This window comes from Sesamum indicum, linkage group LG3, assembly GCF_000512975.1.
Source record: "Sesamum indicum cultivar Zhongzhi No. 13 linkage group LG3, S_indicum_v1.0, whole genome shotgun sequence".
In the NCBI taxonomy this organism is placed as follows: domain Eukaryota; kingdom Viridiplantae; phylum Streptophyta; class Magnoliopsida; order Lamiales; family Pedaliaceae; genus Sesamum; species Sesamum indicum.
The window spans coordinates 5,175,367-5,197,337 of record NC_026147.1 but is presented as its reverse complement, the minus strand read 5'-3'; the positions used below and the strand labels follow the sequence as shown (position 1 = coordinate 5,197,337).

Here is a 21,971-nt window from a genome sequence, read left to right as displayed (position 1 = left end):
AATACATTTCGCAAATACATTCATCAAGTTCATGATAAATATAACATATATTTATTTAATCTTGAAAAAACATCAAAATACGATATATATATATATATAGTTAATTACACTTTTTCATAAAAAAAATTAAAATTATACTTATGCCTCCTTCAAAAATTCACTATTCACACTTGACTCTCGTTCGTTAGGATTTAGACTAGAACAAGACTGATGTTAAGAAAAAAAATACATACTTTTTTATTTTTATTCCTCATTTAATAATTCTATAGAAAAAAATATAATGATGTTAACCTCACTCAGATCTTATATTTATCCCTTTATATAAGTACAAAAATATACATAGGAATATTAAATGAGGGGCAAAATTTAAATTTTTTGTAATTTTTTGTAATTTTTTGCTAATATCAGCATTTTCCGTTCAAATCCAAACAAAAAGGAGTTAAGCGTAAATATAATTTTAAAATAATTAAAAAAAATATAATTTCACATTTTTAAAATAGACCTACGTATGATTAATTTATATATATATATATATATATAATTGGCGCGCTCAACTTGCCAAGAAGTCCACCAATGAACTATAGTTAAAAGAAATCTCTAAAGTCTTAATTAAGATTTCATAAATAAGTTAGAGATCGTAATTTTAAGTCCGATCAGAATGTGGGTGTTTGTCTTAATTATATGAGCTTATTATAATATTAATTTATTGTACAATGAGTTTATTGATCGAATTAATATATATATTAATTTATTACTGTTCATATAATTTATTATCATTTTTTAAATAAAAACAAAAAAAAAATATAGAGAGAGAAAGAAAGACAGAAAGAATTGACCGTTTACTTGTATAATCGGGCTTATTATATGCTATCGTGCAACATGCACGTATCGCCATTTTGAAACAAACGCACATGATTGGTTTTTCTAGATCAACTAACTTTAATTATAATAATTAGACATTTTAATTATATATTCACTATCTTTAATTATTGATTATTTGATATGACATCAAACCATTAAATATATTTTTAGTCTCGTAATTTAAGATATTTCGAATTTTCGTCTTTTGGCTTTCTAAAGTAGTATTTTGGTCTTACATCTTTTTAATTTTTGTAATTTTAATCCTTATTTCATCGGATTTCACTTCTCTTTAAAAAAAATACATGTGCCTCGTCACATGTATCTTGAAATTGAGGCTTTTGCTCCTATTGGTCTATTTTGCCAGCATTTCTGTCATTTAATTTTCTAGAATAGAATTTTGTTCTATATCTTTAAAATTCTCACAATTTCAGTTCTTTTTTTGCAGGCCCTTTTCGCTGATGGAGGTGAACTCCAGCAAACAAAATGATTAAAATAAAAAAAATTAAAAGAACACAGAATCGAAATACTATCATAAAAAAATAAAAATAAATAAAAATACTAAATAATTTAAATTATGGAACCAAAAATACGTTTAATCCTAATATCAAATAGAGACCATCTAAAATATATATTAGCATTATCATTGATTTAAAATGTATGCAAGTGATGCTACATTAATTAGCAACATAGTTGGCGACTTGCCCATTTATAATTTAAGTCAATATAAAAACGAAAACGTAGGATTATGGTGTGTTGCATCAATCGTGATAATGTTAGCAATTGACTAACTATAATAAATTGTTGCACGTTATCTTGAATATTCAATCATATATATATATATATATATATATATATAGAAAGAGAGAGAGATACAGATCGTGATCATCGTGTTTCGTATTATAAACAATTTCGACTCGGAAAATGCTTTTTATTTTAACATTTAAAGAAAATAAAATTTCAAAATATATTCCTTTTTTATAATTTATTTTATATATAGGAAAAATTACAATTATATGTACGGACTATGTTAACTTCATATATATGCCAATAATGTCTTAGGCTAGCAATTAAGATTAAGGCTGAGGTTCATAAACAAGTTTGAAATCACGGGTTCGAGTCCCGCAGATTATTTGGGTATTCGTCTCACTTTATATGTGTTATTATAATTTATTACTGTTCTTAGTTATATTTATGTATTGATTGAATTTATGTAATTTAATACTGTTCTTAGTCATATTAATGTATTGATTGAATTGACGTATTACTCAAAAAAAATAATTTCATATATATGAAAAAAGAAATGACAAGTGAACATCTTTTCCTTTTTCTTTTTTTCTTTTCCTTCCCACATCATTTCTCTAATTTTGGTTCATATATATATATATATATATATATGTATGCGTCGTGATTTTCGTGTTTCCTATTTTAGAGTAAACTATATTTAATTAAGAAATTGAAAGTTGGTGTACAGTAGTTACAATCAATTAATAGCCCGTCATTGATAGTTACACTTATGTATGCCAGATTGTCCAAACAATGTCTAGTTACAAAGTCTTCTCTCTTATTATATATATATATATATATATATATATATATATTCTCTAATCAATCTTTATGTTCAGCGAATTTAATAAACACGTTCGAAGTTACGGGTTTGCGTTCCACTATATATATAGGTATTTATTTAATTTTATGTGAACTACTATAATATATTTATAATTATATTTATTTTTTATTATTAATTATTTTTAGTGTATTGATATATTGATTGAATTGATAAAATAATTATAAAAATAAAAATAAAAAAGAATTGTTGAGCGGATCATGCCATCAGATCTGTATGCACAAAGTAAACTATAATTAAGAATTAACTAAGAATAAATTAGAGTGTGCATGGTCCGTGCTATGCATTAATTAATATTTTATAATAAAAAAATTTAATTATGTGGTTGGCAGAAATATTGTTTTAATTAGATTCATCAATATCAATTTATTTAGTTGAATTTCATCATAATTATCATAACATGTACAAAATTATGTATGACAACCAAAAAATGAGCATTTACTCGTGTATAAATTTAGATCGCATTAACCAGTTTTATTAATTAAATAAAAATTGTTGATGCAACATGCGATTTATTCAGTGCTCCACAATCATAATGTATTGTTTGTTCTAATTTTATATGGGTCTCATGGATTTATTCTAATAAGGCACCTCGCTAGGCAAAGAAGGATTGGAGCTTATATTAAACACTCAAACTCCTCGTCTGTAACCAAAACGGGGCACATGACCTCGTTCCCGCATATGACGGCAATAATATGGATGTAGGTTGTATAAGGGATTCATTGGGAAATTTTTTTTAATAGTGTCACTTCTATTCGGTTAAAAGCCTTTTTCTATTTTAAAAATAGGCTAAAAGTCCCTCTGTATTTTTTAAACGTAGTTTAATCGCCCCATCTTCGTTATGTCTAACTAATGGTGTTAATTATTTTTATAAAATTACTGTTATACCATATTATTTCTTATTTTAATGACCGTTGGATCTTCTTTGATCAAATATTGATCATTAGATCTAATCAATTAGTCTCAACCGTTAGATTTTAAACAATGAAAGATATAGATTCAATAAATTATTTAACTTATATTATATATAAATAATTTAAAATTAAAAATATATTATTACTATTATTATTATTATTATTATTATTATTATTATATATATATATATATATATAAAACTAAATACCCCACCACCATCTCCGTCGCGACGGTAAATTCTTTTTCTAATCCTAGTAGAACTAGGTATCTAGCTATTATAAATAGGTGATGTAATTCACTTTAAGAGACAACTTTTGAACTCTTCTATTTCTCTATGTTTTTATAATATTTTCTTTCTGACGAAAAAGGAGCGAAACGTGTAGTTTTTTCTTTTCTTTTTTAATTTTTTAATTAATTTTAATTATACTAATTAAAATATATTTTAATTAATTAAAAATATTTAAATAATTATAATAATTAAATATTTTAGCTAATTAAGAATCATTATAATAATTATTATTGTAATGAAATATATATTTTTTAACGTTCATAAATTAGTGGGTTGTCTATTGGAAGGTGCGACCCCGGAGAACTAGTGTAGCAATTCCTCAAGGCAAAAGACAACATTTCACTTTATTTCATTTCTAAATGATGTGCTGCGACGTCGTTGCAAGTTTGTTTATAAGTCCTTTCTTTTCTTTTTTTTCTTTAAAGAAGCGCTAAGTGGGTGTGCAGAGTTTTCTGAAATCCTCATTCCTTCTATATTAAAGAAAAAAAAAATTAGAGGTACAACGGGGGTACTGACTCCCCAATAATTCTAAAAAAGCTGCAAACAAATAGTGTTACTTCCTTTACAATATGAATGTTCAGAAGTATCAATAAAGAGTACTACTCCTTTATAAATCTGATACAAGAAAAATCTTATTTTTTTACGTATAATCTAATAGCACAAGCTATTAAAAATTAATTATAAAAAATATTAAAAAAAAATTACAAGCTCAACACCAAAGAGAAGCTGAATTAATAAAATTAACAGAAATGTCCGTTGTTCGTGTAATATTAAAATACTAAAAATATCAATAATTTTATTTATAAATTTAAATTTAAAAGATAATATACTAAATTTTATTTTTAAAATTTTATTTGTATTAATAATAATAATTATCAACTAAGTTAAATTATTTTTCAATTTAAATATATATTAATAAATTATATTATTTACTATAAATAATATTTAGATCTAAATTACCAGTATGTTTATTTATAATGAAAATATGAATACTTTCTTTATTATTTTTAAATTAACTTAATTTTTTTAATTTATTTTGATTATTTTTATTAAATTAATTAAAAACTTAAGTAAAACTTTTAATTTTTTCAGAAAGCGAATAACGACACTGATATGTGTTTAAGAGGGGATGCTATGGAAATACCAAAAAAGCCCTTCATTAAGGGCATTTTCGCCATTTAAGCAAGGATCCGCGCCTTTTCTATCGGTCGGGTCAACCGTGACCCGACTCGGATCCATCTGCCTTCGAAGACCCGGACAATCATAGCCGTCTGATCATAGACGCGGGTCAGTAGGATGAGACCACGTGGCAGGTCAACACCATCCTGCTGAGCCCTATATATAGACCCGAAACGCCGTCATTAAAGGTACCTGTTACACATTTATTGTGACCGAACTTTGAGATAGAACATTTTTCTCTCAATCAACCTGACTTGAGCGTCGAAGGGTCATTGTCGTGGATGTGCCCGACGAGCTCACTATACTTGTTTCATTCTCAGGGAACCCAAAAAATCTGGTCTTGGACGAATCAGCAGTCTTAGTGGAGATCGAATCTCGAGATCGCATAATTCGATCAGGATCAGACACCATCACCAAAAATTTCTGGTCTAAACAACAGCGACATTGCCCAGATTTGGAGTGATGGCCTCTTCCCATCTACAGGGTCGGCATTGGTGTCGTCATAGCCTCCCTCCGTGGGTGGCGCGCGGTGGAGGGGTGGGGTGAGCAGGCTATGTGGAGCACGAACGTGTGGCCATGGAAAGGAGGGTTTGGCGGGAGTGGGGGCAAGGGTTTAGGGATTAATATATTTTTTAGTAGTTTGAATTGATAATGTTGTAAACCTCGACTCCAATTGTTCATAATATGTACTTGTGGAACAGACATCATTATTAATTAGAATCGAACTCTACAACGTTATTAAATAGGTTGCACATTAATGTCAATATAGATGTTCAAGAGCACAATGATCCAACAGATTCAGTAAATGAGGAAAGAAGACCTCGGCATCAACTCCAACAGAATACTTATGGGACGGACAATCATTATTAATATTTACAGTTATCACTAGTTTAGTAATTGTTGATCACATTTTTTCAAGTATAATTTTTATTTATGAATTATTAAAATATCAATTAAACACTAATTAAAATTTTAAAAATTATTTATTTATTAAAAATGTTTAACATCTTATTAAATAATAAATATAATTATTAAATATAAATAAGGGAGATAATCACTCCCTTCTGACATTTTTTGATAAAAAAAAAAATAAAAGTTTTTTTCATGAGTTGCTATCATAGATAATGACTCACTAAAAAAAATTAAAAATAAAAATAAAAAAATGTAAGGTCGTTATCTCGTGTCAATGGGGTAGACTTGCGAAATTATTTTTGTTATAATAAAATTATACATAAGCCTATGAATATTTGCATTGAATGATTCGGATCTTTTTCGTAAAAAAATCTTAATAATTTTAATTTTTTATTATATATTGCATAATTAAAATCAAAATAATAAAATAATTTTTCAAGAGGCAAATAATAAAAAAAAATAAAATTGCAATGAAAGTATTGAATCTTACTGGTAAAAGAGTATCTACAAAATCCAATCTCTACTGAAGATTATTAATAAGATACAAAATACAAATGATAGTAAATATAAATTAAATAACAATACGATAATTAACACATAAAATCACATATGCATTAACTCACAAAACAAAGTATGAAACAAAATAATTTATATATATATTACATGAACTTAAAATAATACAAAGGCATTAATCAAGCCTTATTTTAGCATATAAAAAATAAGAGTAAGATATTTTTCGTTTTTCCTGAAAATACATAATTTTTATTTACCATAAATATTTTAGCAATGCATAAATTTTGAAAACTAAATAATGCCACTAGGAAAAAAAAAATTACTATTGATTACAACGTTAGTAGCTATTAGGGGTGGGCGTCGGGTCGGGTTTTTCGGGACGGGTACCCGACAGTCGGGTTCGGGTTTTGACTGCTTGCAAAAATGTAGATAGGTCAATTTTTCATAATAAAAGTAATTCACTAAAATATATCCATGTAAGTCTAAAATGTAATTTATAGACACAAATATTTAAAGCTATGGCTAAAAGTTATGGCAAATAAGTACTATTAACTACAGTTAAATAAATCTGATACAAAAATTAATATTTTTACCATGAAAAAATTATTTGAAACGGCTATGCGCCATGGTCAAAACAGTCATGGCAAATATTTTAGCCACCCAAAAAACCACGATCAACAATTGTTGTGTGGTCATTGTCAATAATTATTTGGTACGACTATTTGTTATTAATTATGACAATTAACAGTAATTAAATGTTATAATTCTCATTGTTGCAAATTTGAAAAATAAGAAAGGAGTTTAAAAATTAAGGAAAAGTACAAAATTCTTTGTTAACCTTTAATATTTGTCATAAATATTAAACAATCATTTGGTCAAAATTTGAATTGGTATGTTTGAAACAAAACAAAAAAATTAAAATTTTAGAAATATAGCGTTTGGTCAAAATTAAATGATTGCCCCTAATATATATAATAATAATAATAATAATCGATAGATAATAGATATCGTATCATCTTTCCGTGATCATTGTCATTCCCACTCCAGAATTGTATTTCTAAATAAATTGTGGAATCGTACTTTGAGTAACGACTTCACAAAAGTTTTATTTTTTGAAAAAAAAAATAAACCAAATACTTACAATTAATTATTAATAATTAATTACATATGTTATTATTATTAGAATGTAAAATTTAATAATATGAAGAATAAATTAAATTATTTTAAAATTATTTGTACAAAAAATTGGCAAAAACAATATATATTATATGAGTTTGTGAGAGAAAAATACTAATATAAAAAAAAAATACAAAGAATTGACAAAAATGATATTGTGTACAAATAATTGATAAAAATAATCAAGTACATATATATATAATATATATATTATTTTAATATCAACTTATGTCTACATCAATATATTTTGATGGAGTTAAACTGACCCTAAGAAGAATGATAATATTTTTTCAACAAAATAATATTATTAATTTTTAATGGTGCGAATATTTTTTAATGCTATTTACTATTTGACTTAATATAAATTTTCATGATTTTTAGATATTATTTATTTTACATAATACTATTGCGAGGCAATAGTAAATTTTGTGTATAAAAATAAATCATATATTATAATATTAGTAGAATAATGCACGTAAGTACTGCATGCCACATGATTACTGGTAGTAGCAATTTAAATTCTAGAAGCTGGGAGGATATGACTCATCAGTTACTCCCAACTGTAAAAGAAAGGGTATATTTCGTTTTCATCCGACAATTGTTCACTGTGACGTAATTAGTCTCGTTAAATTTAAGAAAAAATTACAACAATCTCCCTTGAAATTAGACATAATTACAAATACCTTCTCGTTGTTTGAAAAATTATAAATACCCCCAACTCTAACAATCACCTAAAAATTAGTCTAATCTGTTAGTTTTCGTTAGATTTTCATCCATATTTTGTGGAGAACTGATTAAAATGCCTTTATGGAATAAGAACTCTGTTTTGTTTATTTTTTAAAACTTTTTGATATTTTTTATGGGTCAAGTGGATGATTTTTTTATAATTTTTTTTAATTTTTTTCTATCCATCCAATCTATTTTTTTTATTTTTATAAAAAAAAATAATAAAGTAAGGGCAAAGTTGACAATTTTATACTTTTATCCAAGAATTACATAATTACTATTAAATTATTCAAAATATTTAAAAACTTCAACATCAACTTTAAATATATAGTTTTAAAAATAAATAAAAAAAGGTAAAGTTGAATTAAGATTATTGTAATAAGGGTATAGTAGTAAAAAATAAAGTTGAATTTATTTGGGAACCAAAAAAAAAAAACAAAGCAACTAAAAGCACCCCCATAGCATTTTTTTAGCCGTTTCAGAAACAAAAATTGACATTCTAAATACTTTAAATATATTTTTTAAAAATTAAAAGTTGCAAAGCGATTTAGACACAAACACTCCCATAGCCCCTTTTTTAGCTTTAACACCTTTTTTAACACAAAACAATTAAGAAAAATGCTTAATTTTCCACTTGTCAACATCTCCACTCAGTTGGGTGCCCAAGCAGAAAAATGAGCCCATATTTTCAACCTATCTTCACCTGCGGATTAATTATTTTTTTATTATAAAAAAAATAAAAAACTTATATTAATATAATTTAATTAAATATATTAACATTTTAACGACGAGTCGTGATTACAAATTATGACTCAAATTAAAAATACCCAAAATGTGACTATAAATCACGACATGAAGTGATGATCCAAGTCGTGAACACGACTTGGGTCATCTTTTGTTTTTATTATTTTGTTTAATTAATTTTTTTATAAATTAATTATATAAAATTAATTTTTAACAAATATATTAAAGTTCAAAAAATTATAATATTAAAATTATATTAATTTGATTACTACAATTAAGTGTAGTGTATATTTTTTTGTAAAATTATAAAAAATATAATGAAGTATACAATTTCAAATGTAAAAAATGTCCACTAAGTTCCACAATTGCGTCTGTGGCGTGTGATTTTTAGTATTCATGAGGTTTGCTTTCGTCTAATAAATAATTCAATCTATTAGCCAAAATTTATCGAATTTCTCGATATTAACAATTCTTTTTAATAAAAATATATATTTACCAATTGACTTATACGATTTATTGCAAGTCGAATAAAATTTTTATAATCAAATTACTCTCGTACGTCTTCACACGTTAATGCATGTGATGATCTATATTTTCACCGTTATAAAAATAGTTTAATTAAACAAAATAATAAAAAAAAAAAGATGACCCAAGTCGTGAATTACTTGGATCATCATCACTTCATGTCGTGATTTGTAATCATGTTTTGGGCATTTTTTTTAAAAAAAAAAAATTAATTCGAACAAATTACGACTCGTCATAAAAATGTTAATATATTTAATTAATGTATATTAATATAATTTTTTTATTTTTTTATAATAAAAAAGTACTTAACCCCTTCAACTGCCCATTAGAAATACTAGAAATCATAAAAAAATTAGCAAAAATTGAAGAAATTCTAGTTCAAATTGAATCTAACGCAATCAACCAATCATATAACAAATATAATTTCAATGATATAATTTAATTTGAATAATATGATTTTTATCTGATTTGAATAAATTTCAAGAAAATACTAAAAATATTTCATATATCTCAACCTATCGGGAATAATGGCCCAAAAATCCAAGTTTTACTACAATTAAATTGACATTAATGAAAGGAATAATTATACTCCTCGATGCAATTATACGTAAATTTTTTGTAGTTATGAAAATTATATTTGGTATTCCTAAAGTTTGCTTCTATCTAATAAATAAGTTCCCCGTTAGTCAAAATTTTTCGAATTTGCTAATATTAATAAAAAATAAAAAAAATCTATATTAACTCCTAATTAATTTATTATAGGTCAAATAAATCTTTTTATGATCAAACTACCTTCATGCGTCTTCACGCATTAATGCATGTGAGGAGGTACATCTTCACCGTTATAAGGGTTGTTTAGTTCCCAAAAAATTATTTGACCTGCAATAAATATCAGTGAATATCGTTCAATTAAGGGTAAATATCAACTTTCATTCAATTTTTTTTTAATTCATATCAACAAATTCAGTGAATTTTGACTAACAAATGGACTTGTTTGTTAGAGGGGAGCAAACTTTAAAGGTGCTAGATGCAATTTTTCAAATCATAGAAAGTTTATGTATAATTACATCAAATCTCAAAGAAGAGGAGTATAATTATCCCTTAATGAAATTGATTACCATGTTACTAAGTTATGAATATTTTCAACTACGTATTCACAAAATTGAACCTAGAGGTCATAGTTGTAATTACAACTATACTCTCTATTCAAATGCAAAATTTACACAAAGACTCTCTAAAAAATATTACACTAGCACACAAACACCTCTCAAAAAGTGTATCTACAATTTTGCAAAAGATATGGGGTATTTGTGTAAATTGGCCTAACCTTAAGAAGTGTTAATGTTATTTATTCAAATTGTTAATATTCATTAATCAATATTTTTAAATTATATATTTTGTTCAATTTTTTGTGAAGTCAAATATGCCCTTCACAATAAAATAACTGACTTATTCAACTTTTCAAAATTTATATTAATTGATAAAATATTTTTTTCGTTTTTTTTTATTGATGTAATGTACTTGTTTATATTTTTTTACTCTTATTTACAATATATTTTAAAATATAAAATATTATTTATTATATACATGCAGAAACGGCTTGTCATGATGGCTAGTATATATATACTTTATAAAAAGAAAAGGTCTTTTTCTCTCGCAAAAGGCAGTTATGACACCATAGCACAAATTTTATTATTATGTCGATAATACACCTAAGCTGATTTTTTTTCTTTTTATTTGTTGCTTTCTTTTTTCTTTTTTAGAAATATGATGGAGTAATTTATATATTTTTTTATTTTTAATATATTCTAAAATATAAAATATTATTTGTAATATGCAAGTAGGAACGGCATGCCACAACAGCTAGTATTAAAAGAAGAATTTGAGTAGACGTGGTTGAAAATATATAAGGACATTTATGGTAATTAAAAAAATTAGTGATTGTGGTATAAATAAGCGTTATTTATGAATAAAAATAAAATTTTATTTTTTATATTGAGTAAATAAATATTTTAAAATATAAAATATTATTTACTATATACCTAATAAAGTATCAGGGGTAGTTAAATATAAAACAAGGGAAGTTCCACATGACAGTTGAAAAATACAAAATTAAAAGCCCTTTTCTGCAAATCTCACACCCCGGAAAATAACCCACAGTCAAGATTCAGATCATGTTTGTCTAAATTTATTTAAAATATCTTATAAATTTAATAATATATAAAATATTTTTAGAGTTTATAAAATAATGTATAGGTTTTATTCAAAAAATAAAAAATTTTAAAATATTTGAATAAAATAAGAATTTAAAATTTATAAATTAGTAAACACAATTATAATTAATTTGAAAGAGCTTATTAAGATTAAAAATAAATTAGAAAGTCAAACGTCTAATAAAATGTGATGTTTTTGTTTAAATTGTGGGGTTTAATTATTAAATTACAATATTATGTCAAGAATATGATTAAAAAATGTAAGTGGGACGTAATTGCAATTTTTTTTACACTTAAGGGACTGAATATGGTGAGAGGTGAAACAATGGGATCAACATCATAAACGGTGTAAGTTGTGAAACGTAAATTACAATTTTTTTGAATTTGGGACTCATAAAGTGAGGCGTAGATGCCACATTTCAGCTTGCTAATTTTGAAATATTCGACGAATTTGACCTTAATATGCTATTTTTCCTAGGACGGAGACGTAATTGGCAAATTAAATCCAAGAAAACTAAAATTACCCCCTCTTATAGTTGCGGAATCAAAATTGTAATTTTTCCATAGGTAAAATTAAGCCTTAAGATTGTGAAATTTGGGAGCTAAGTGGAAGTTGCAACTCAAGAATTCTACAACACATGAATCTAGACATAAGTCTACATGTAGGAAATTAAGGCCTGGCTTGAATAGGAAAAAACCTCCAATCTCAGATTATTCAAGTAAATATTTATGTACATTCACTTGTGCTGAGAAGATTTGGATTTCCTCTTCTCCAGGAAGAAAAATCCAAACAAGGAAACAACAGAGAAAGCAGAGAAGCAAACTGAGGCGACGTGGAGGGAGACATGGCTGCCGGAGATCGCCTGGATGTCGAACAAGTTGGTAGCCTTGTGCGCATCCGTGGTCTGGCCGTAGGCCACCACCTCATCCGCAGAGTTATGCACGTATGCCCTTACAAAATATGTGCCTGTCGGCACGTCTTTCTGCAACGTCCAAGTGAACGTGCTGCTTGAACTGCTGTACGCCTGACTAGCAATCTTGTGCTGGCAGGTCTTATCCTTTGCTAGATCGTCCACTGTTTTCCTCCACGCTCGATCCTTTTGGCTAATAGGCGCGTAGCAGAGCTTCAGCTTCACCGTCTTGTATCCTGAGTCCGTCCCGACTGGGAGGCTCGTGTTGAGCGACCATGCCAATGTTATATTGTCTTCCCCAGCTCTCAGAACTGCATAACATTACGAATTTATAACATAATTGTCCATAACATACTGAAATTATGTATATATATATACATAGTATCATGTGATTTATTAAGATTAAAGGAAATGCACCGTGTCCTTGCGTCGTAGAGACGGAGAGGACTAGAGTCCGGGGAAGGGAAGAGAAGGTTACGGCGTAAGAAGTGACTGCAAGACAGGAGAGAAGGAGTGCTGAGGCTGCAAGAAAATGTTGAACTGCCATACTTTGATGATGTCTTGTGTTTTCAGTTTGAAGTTTGTTGAGATCCTAGCTAGTGATGCTCAAAGTGGTGGAGTTGATGGGCTTAGGGTTGATCGATTTATAGGGATCTCAACACAAAGAAGGCAATAATTTGTTTGTATTTCTTTGGTCTTTTGTCCGAATGGTTAAGGCTGGCAGTTACTGTTATTACAAGCACAACAACTCATACACTACCAATTTTGTGCTGCCCTCATCACTTTGTCTATCCCCATCGTACGTTTTTAGGGAGGTATGAGCCTTACAAATTTATTTTTGAAAAATGTCTTGTCGAGAAAAGATACCATCGACACTTATATACACTACAAAAAAAATAGAAGATTAGTGACCAAAAAAAAAAACAATAAGGGACAATTTTAATATTATATCACTAATTACATATATTTAGTGATAAGATTGTTTAATTTGTCACAATAAAGAAGTTTCATAATTTTAATAATTACTATTATTTTGTAAAAATTGTTATTAATATGAATTAATGATAAAAAAAAATACGTACAAAGTTGTCACTAAATACAATAAGTGACGTATGTATAGTGATGATCTAGTGACAACAAATAATAGTTGTCACTATTTTATGTTGTCACTATACATGAGTCACTAATTGTTTTAGTGACAATTTTATGCACACTTTTTGTCACTAATAATTATATAGTGACAAGATAAAATTATTGTCACTTGATATATATATGTTATTAATGATAACTTTTAGTTTATCACTTACTAGTATTATATTTTCTTGTAGTGATACTGCTCCAGTCACAAGGAAAAAGAATACTATTATCTACCCTTTTAATGGCTACAGACTAAAAACAGTGATAAATAACTATTATTAACTATAGTAAGATAAAAGTTATATTAAAATTTAGGGAAAAGTATTATTTTAGTCCGCTAAGTATGCCTAATTTTAATTTTAGTCCGATAACTATATCCATTTTTGTTTAGGTTCAGTAACTTATGAAATTGCTTACTTTTAGTCATCTGGTAGGTTTTTGGACAATTTTACCCCTATGCAACTTTAAAAGGCAGTTTTAGTCCATATGCACTCATAGGGGTAAAAATGTCCGAAAATCTGCCAGATGACTAAAAGTAAGCAATTTCGTAAGTTACTGGACCTAAACAAAAATGGACATAATTATCAGACTAAAATTAAAATTAGGATACTTAGCGGACTAAAATAGTACTTTTCCCTAAAATTTAGCTTATTCATCATGAAAAATATATTTTACCATGATTATGAGTCATGACAAATGTTTTTGTCATGGTTTTTAGCAATGATAAATATTTTACTCAAACTATTAAAAACCACGATCAACAATCGTTGTGTGGCTGTGGTCAATGAATATTTACTACGATAATTTATTTTTAATTTTAATAATTAATCATGATTAAAAGATTTTTTTCTTCTAATAAATCTTTACTTTATCAGATACCGGAAGACAGTACACGTTCCTTATTAAATTCTAATATTTTATAAGGGTGATGAATAAAGAATGATTGTTGAGATGGTAAAATGACTCTAAGTCGTGTTGAAGGGGTTAAATCAATAATTTATGAACACTTTTAGATTTATGTGGGTAGGGTTTGTATAGAAATATGTACAAGTGTTGTTTACATGGCAAGAAATGCATGGAAATTTAAATTAAATTAATTACAGAGTAAGTGTATCATATTTATTATATGATTGATCATTTTTATTGAACTGTATAGTAATTACACGACAAGTGTATTGCATTTACCATTTAATTGATTTAGATTCGACTGGGCCAGATCCAAACTAAACTTTCCTAAAATACATTGGTATCATCCGCTGCAACTTTTGTACGTTTTTTCAAGCGGTAATATTTAAGTATATCACTTTGATTTATATATTAATATGATTTAATGATTAAGTTAAAAAAATACAATTTATATAAAATGAGATAAATATTCATATATCAAAATTTAAAATTATGACCCGATGAATTTGTTCATAAAACCTCGACCCTAAACACCATACTAAGATATCATAAAATTATAGAACTCTATCCGTTCACAAATCTCTATTATGATGAAACATTGTATTCCAAATAAAAACTTGAAATAACAAAAATTATAATAAATGTCTTTTTACAATAATTTTTTCAAAAATAAAAGCATGAGAGTCAAGAACATCAATCGCACTATTATTTAAAGTGGGGAAGTAGCTATGAGTTTTATTTTAAAAATTAATAACAATAATAATAATAATTACAATCAGTGCTCTTTATATTTAGGATAATTTCACGCCCCTTATATTTGATAAAATTACGTAATTGCTAGATGGACGCCTAAAATATCCACTTTCCACTTATTTTTTTTTTTTAAAACAAAAGTTGACAATTAAAAAAACACTACTTTTTTACAAATGAAATAACAAAATACTTAATTAAATAAATAAAAAGAAAAAAGTAGAAAAATGTATTGTAGCCGTGTACGTCATGTTTCTAGCTATTTTCTTGAAATCTTTCTTTCGTCTTATGATTCTTTAAAAATGTGTAATTGATGCCATTTTCTTCTTTATAAACATATATGAGAAATGTGTATTTGTAGGTAGTTAGGTTGTTTCATTCATTTGGATAATTAAGTCACGTTACATTAATTGATAGAAATAAATGTGGCTATTGTGAGTTTCATGTTAAAGATGAGCCTATTTTGTGATTTCAATATAATTTTATTTAAATCTACCCATACACAAACATTCCAGGGACGGGATGCAATACATGTCCGGTGAAATTCGAACCCATAATTTTCAAATTCCTAGTAATAGACAGTTTGAATTTGTTTGGGTAATTTTAATTCAAAGGATTTTAAATCCCTCGATTTTAAATTTGATGATGAATATGAATGAATTTCAAATTCGTCCTTTGTTTAAAATCCTTTCTTGAATCCTGCTTTTAAATCTAAACCCATGGATTCAAATATTGATAAAATTTATGTTTGGACTTTATACAAAAAAAAAATTAATTATTTAATCACATTCAAGTTTTAAACCCATTTGACGATCGTCTCGATTTTTCATTCATTTTTTCTCCCTTGTTTTTATTTTCTTCCCGTTTTGCTCTTCTCTCTTTTTTCTCTTACCGCTTTTTGTGTTATGTCTTTTTGCCTTTTATCTTTATTCTCTCAAAAACCAATCATCAGCCTTTGTTAAATTAAGTGTTTTCATATTAGATTAATATAATTGATCTTAATTTTAATCTGCTTAAAGTTGTAAAGAGTGTTGGTGTTCAATGGTGCATAATGTTGGTTTTTCTTGCTTGTTACATACAAACACTTGTTTTATTTTTATAAGTCTCAACATCTTATTTTTGTTATAAGTATTAAAACCGCCATACGTCCCAAAACCGCACCTTTGATTTTGATTTTAAAAGTGTCAATCTAAAAAATTATTTTATAAAATTGTCAATGTCAATTCGATTTAAAAATAGGTCTAAAAAACAAAAATTGCACCGTGAGCACCACTAACAACTAGTACCCTAGCATTTGTTTCTGTTTAAAAAATAGATTCCTTAGTCAATCAAAATTCACAAAATTTGCTAATATTAGCAACAACAAGAGCCCAAAAAAATAAAAAATCCAACAACAACAACAATTGAATAAAAATTTATATTTACCACCGATTGGCTTATTCCAGGTCAAGCAAATCTTTCATAATCTATTTGTTACAAGGATGAAGATATACCTTCTCAATGTAAATTATATTTTTAGTCCCATAAGTGGACCTATTTCTAATTTTGATCTCACACTCAGGCCAATTCGCACATTGAGTCCTATATGTATTTTTTTTTTTTTTTCAATTTGAGGACCATTGAGGGATTTCCGTCTAATTGATAAAGGTAGATGCTCTCTCCATTAGTCAATACAATCAAAATAAGGTTAAATTATATTTTTAGTTCCATATGTGGACCTGTTTTCAATTTTGGTCCCACACCCTCAAGCCAATTCGCATATTCACATTTGGGACCAAAATTGAAAATAGGTCCACTTATGGAATCAAAAACGTAATTTACCCTTATTTTGATTGTATTGACTAACGGAGAGAGCAGCTGTCGTTATTAATTGGACGAAAATCCCTCAATGGTCCTCAAATTGAAAAAAAAAAAAAAAAACCACCACATATGAGACTCAATATACAAATTGGCCTAAATGTGGGACAAAAATTAGAAATAAGTTTACTTATGGGACAATAAATATTATTAATCCTACCTCCTCGCATATATTAGCTTGTGAAGATGTAATTAGGATAGTTTGGTAAAGAAAAGATTTGTTTGACTTGCAATAAATCAATAATAAATTAGCCGAAATTAAATATAAATGTTTATTCAAATTTTTTTATTAATAAAAAAAATCAATGAAATTTAAATAATAAATAAATCTATTTATTAGATAAAAATAAATATTAACAATATTAAATATAATTTTTTAAATTATAAAAGTTTTGTATTTAATTACATCAAACTTCTGAACAAAAATCCAAGCGTCCCGGATGAGTTGTTTTGTCGGATACGGTGTTTTTGGTTACTCCCAACATTAAATTTTCACAAAGCCTATACCCAACTCGAATTTGTACATGGATGACTGAAGACACTTGCTCCGTTTCTATTGGGCCGTTTAGTCCAACAAAGCTCCTACACTTATATTTTTTAACTCACTTACAACCACAAAACGGCTACCACAAAGAAGCCCTTCAAATAATTCATAAGGAGGAAATTACGTTTGGTTGGATTGTATTTGAACTAATTATATAATAAATATATTATATTTATAAATTAAGTATTTTATAATTAAAAATAGTAATTAATTATTTAATAAATATAATTAAATTTTATATTAAAATAGTTTGTTTGATGATTTTATACTATATGCTAACAATTTTACCCTTAAATTTTCGATATTAAGTTATTCCAAAAAAATTATAATAAATTACAATGTTCATAAGATTTAATATAATTATAAATATCCCTCATTGTTCCTGAACCTTGGTCGGAGGTTTACATTTGTCAACTTTATCTTTGCTGTATTTTTTTCTTATTTTAAAAAAATAAAAAATTATGAAAAATGTAGGACGAGGTGGATGAATATTTTTAAAAAATTAAAAAAAATAAATTATCCACTTAATTCATAAAAAATTTTAGAAAAAATTAAAATTTAAGTGAAATTATAATTCATAGTCCATAAAAGCATTTTAATCAATTTACCACAAAAATGGATAAAAGTCTAACGAAAATTAACGGATTAGACTAATCGTTAGACGATCGTTAAAATGAATGGAAAAATTAATAATTTTTTAAATAATAAAAAATATTTATAATTACACGAAACATCTTTAAATTTAACAAAAAAAATATGAGAAGCTCTCTGTTTATTGATGTTGTATCTTGGACTGGGTACGCCTCATTTAATAATCTCAGAAACTCACAAATGCAGCCTAATATGCCAACGCCCCATTCACAAGGGCCGATCGACCACACTCAATTACACACACAACAGACAGTTCTTGAGGCCGGCATTTATTTTAATATAAGTGCATCTTTCCATGCACTTTGATCAACTATGCACACAATGTTCATCATCGCCTCTTGATTTTTCAGTCCTCTTCCCTCACTTCACAAAACTACCTCTTTTTTTCTTTACGTGTTTTTTCAAGTTTCATGTGTGCGGCTGCTCGTGAGACCGATTCTTTTGGTCAGATGATGAAAATGGAGGTCATGGACCGGAGATTCAATCGGCACATGCCTAGTGAAGGCAGGGAAACCGCCAGCTTGCAACGGAAGCTAGCAAAGCCGAGACGTGTTGGCCAAACTGCCACTCAAATGCCGGACCTAACTGATTTTATGAATGATGCCTTCTTTGGAACGGTAAATGGTGGTGATCAAAAGATAGCGTACAACCTAAATGGTGGTGGTAGGCGCGTGCTCCGTTATCATGATGAAGATGATTTTGACTCGAGCACTAGGAGCGTTAGCAGTAAGCAAACTCAGGAGTGGTTGGAGGAGGCCAAGCGAATGGTGGCGTCCTCTCCTTCGAGGGGGGGTGATTCGCCCTCTAGGCTTGTCGGGTCACCGAGGTTTGGCATGTCTCAAGGCCGATTTTCAACTTCGTCCCTTGATAAGAGAGATCCACTTTCTAGGTCTGCTAGAAGGTAAAACAAGCACAATATTGAACAATTTTTTTTTTTTTTTTGGTTTTATATACCTCTTTATAAGATATTGTAAATTCTTCTCTTTGCCCTAATAGGAACAGGGGAATGGAAGGGTTGAGTGGGGAAATCCTATCAAAAACAGCAATTCATACCCGCAATAGATCCGAGACCAATTTGGACCCTCCACAAGCAGATGGATCCCCTGCATCAGAACTCCACAAATGGTTATCATTGTACGGCCATGATCCCACCAATTTCCCTGACCCCTCACCACCAAGCCCCACAAGCCATCTGTCGGGCCCACCCCTCCCGCCCCGCCAATCAATGCACCGCAAGTCCCGCTTCCAAATTGACCCCAATCCACCCTCGCCGCACCCTATCCCAACCCCAACTAACCTTCCCGCCATTAAACAGAATTTCAAAAACACTAGTACTAGTCCAAACAACAATGATGCACCAACGGCAACCTCGTTCACAAACTTGCTCTCCCCACCGAAAAATCTTGTACACTCAGCTCACCAACGGTCGCGATCATTGAGTACGTGCCCAGTGCCGGAGGGCGAGGTCTTATCGCCACCCCGCAACTTGGTGGAGTCGGTCCACCGACGGTCCATATCTTCATCAACGTGCAGAGTGGACAGGATCTTGCAGAAGGATAATAATACCGATGATGGGCAGTTGAAAAATGGAGATTCTATGGGAGAAGAGTTAAATATGTTCTTGAAAGAACAAAGGGCCAAAATTGAGAAGCTTTTGAGTGGAGAAATCTATGGAAAAGCCAAGATTGTGCTCTCCGGACCCTCAAACAGTTGAGTTTCAATTTTTCTCTTTTATGGGATCATACACATAGTGATAATTTTTTATTTTTCTGGAAATATATATAGTATTATTACAACCTATCAAATATCTATCAAATGCTGACTGTAGTTTTGAGTATTTTCAGGTACAAGTTCAATGGTGGCAGCGACATGTTACGCGTGGTTGCTCGAAAACAGAATGAGAGGTAACAAGAAGGATGGAGGTCGGAACGACAACAATTTGGAGTTTGTCGTGCCTGTGATGAACATGAGGAGAGGGAAAATGTGGAAACAACGACAAGCGGCTTGGCTCTTCCACCACGCCGGCCTTGGTGCTACTTCTCTGCTCTTCTCCAATGAGGTAATTGTTGCCCTCTTTCATCGGAGAAAACAAATTATAAACTACGTTTTCATTGATTTCTCGTTGCAACGACTCTTTTCTTTTTTTACATTTATAGCTATAGGGTTGACTCTTAATGATCACGGCTATTCATGAATATTTTGTCCATGTTATATCTCAACCAGGTTGACTTGGAGACGCTAATGATGGAAAAGCAGTTGAGCTTGCTCGTAGTCGGGGAAGACATCCTTAAAACCAATGGCGAGGTTCGTTATCCTACCGTTAACAAGCCTAAGTATTGACTCAGGGACATCAGCACAAATACAGCTTTTAGAAACTCATCTGTTTGTCCTCTTTCTCGTCCTTAGGTGGGATCGCCCTGTACCGTTCTCACCGATAACTATTGTGAGGACGCGTACGACCTGCTTCAGAACCCGATCTTGAAGAAACTTCTGGTAGAAAAATAAGTTGCAAATTTTCTCAGTTTTCAACCATTTTACGCAGAGCATCTATAGTTAGTGATATGAACTTACACAAATATATACTTATGATCAGCTAGCAGGTATTCTGCTGGACACACAAAATTTAAGTACATCTCCCAAATTGTCGATGACTAGAGATGCAGAGGCAGTTCAGCTGCTCTCCGTTGGCTCCACCCCCAACTATAGGAACACACTCTATGATCAGCGTATGCCTGATTTTCTCTATTTTTTCATCATCGTTCTATCACGTTGAGAACGTCTACAGTCTACGTCTGATCGAATCCAAGTTTGTCGTTTCTTGTTGCAGTGGTGCAAGATCAGAGAGGTGACAAGTTCTTTGACGTTCTGCTTCAGACTTACGGGAAACCTCCTAGCGATAGTAAGCTAAATAATCCTACTTAGATAGACCGGACGACGCGTAGACAATATTGTAATGATACAAGAATGATATCCTTCAACTGACTCATCTTCTCAGCAATTTTCACTGGTGAATTGAATGCAGTTAACTGGGACAGTGAGCATAGAGTCCCTGAGAAGATTAAGTCCGAGAAAGTGATTGCAGGAAGCGATGACAAGAAGCAAAACAACACAAATGATGTAAGAACAAAGAAGGCTTCACCTGTTCCAGGTAATTCTGTCATGTTTTAACTACATCTGGTAAAATATCCGAAACATCTTACATGTTTCTAGCATCGGATATTTTCCTTTCAAATCAATTTAGTATTGGTAGGTTTTGTCTGAATTGCAATTTATATATACAGTCCAAAATCGTGGTACCGGTGATAATATCAGTAGGTTTTGTTTCGCATTTATTGGATGAGACACTATGTGATATTATTGGCATACACATTCCATTATAGAGTCCTTAGTATCGCGGTATCATGATTCTATCCAACACTAAAACCACTAGGGAGAAAAATATTACTTTTAATAATGGCTAATTATTATGGTTAAATGTGAAAAAGAGTGTTTTATTTCTTAGTGATTTTAGTGTAGGCAATAATCCATGTTTTTGTAG

General features: G+C 29.1%; 2 protein-coding genes across 2 annotated transcripts in view; one reads left to right on the top strand and one right to left on the bottom strand.

The window, feature by feature from the left end:
* On the bottom strand, positions 12,360-13,374 carry LOC105157289 (high-affinity nitrate transporter 3.1). The gene is made up of 2 exons (XM_011073665.2): positions 13,006-13,374; positions 12,360-12,899 (listed from the first exon to the last, which is right to left on the bottom strand). The coding sequence occupies exons 1-2, from the start codon at positions 13,133-13,135 to the stop codon at positions 12,415-12,417; spliced, it is 615 nt and encodes a 204-aa protein (XP_011071967.1). The 5' UTR covers positions 13,136-13,374; the 3' UTR covers positions 12,360-12,414.
* The window catches only part of LOC110011696, a 4,249-nt gene continuing 1,036 nt past the window's right edge, over positions 18,759-21,971 (top strand). The window contains exons 1-8 of the mRNA XM_020692423.1: positions 18,759-19,334; positions 19,430-20,142; positions 20,278-20,492; positions 20,657-20,737; positions 20,840-20,926; positions 21,027-21,159; positions 21,261-21,332; positions 21,456-21,581. Of these exons, the coding sequence (XP_020548082.1) occupies positions 18,844-19,334; positions 19,430-20,142; positions 20,278-20,492; positions 20,657-20,737; positions 20,840-20,926; positions 21,027-21,159; positions 21,261-21,332; positions 21,456-21,581 (1,918 nt within the window). The 5' untranslated portion in view covers positions 18,759-18,843. The remainder of the gene's footprint in view (positions 19,335-19,429; positions 20,143-20,277; positions 20,493-20,656; positions 20,738-20,839; positions 20,927-21,026; positions 21,160-21,260; positions 21,333-21,455; positions 21,582-21,971) is intronic.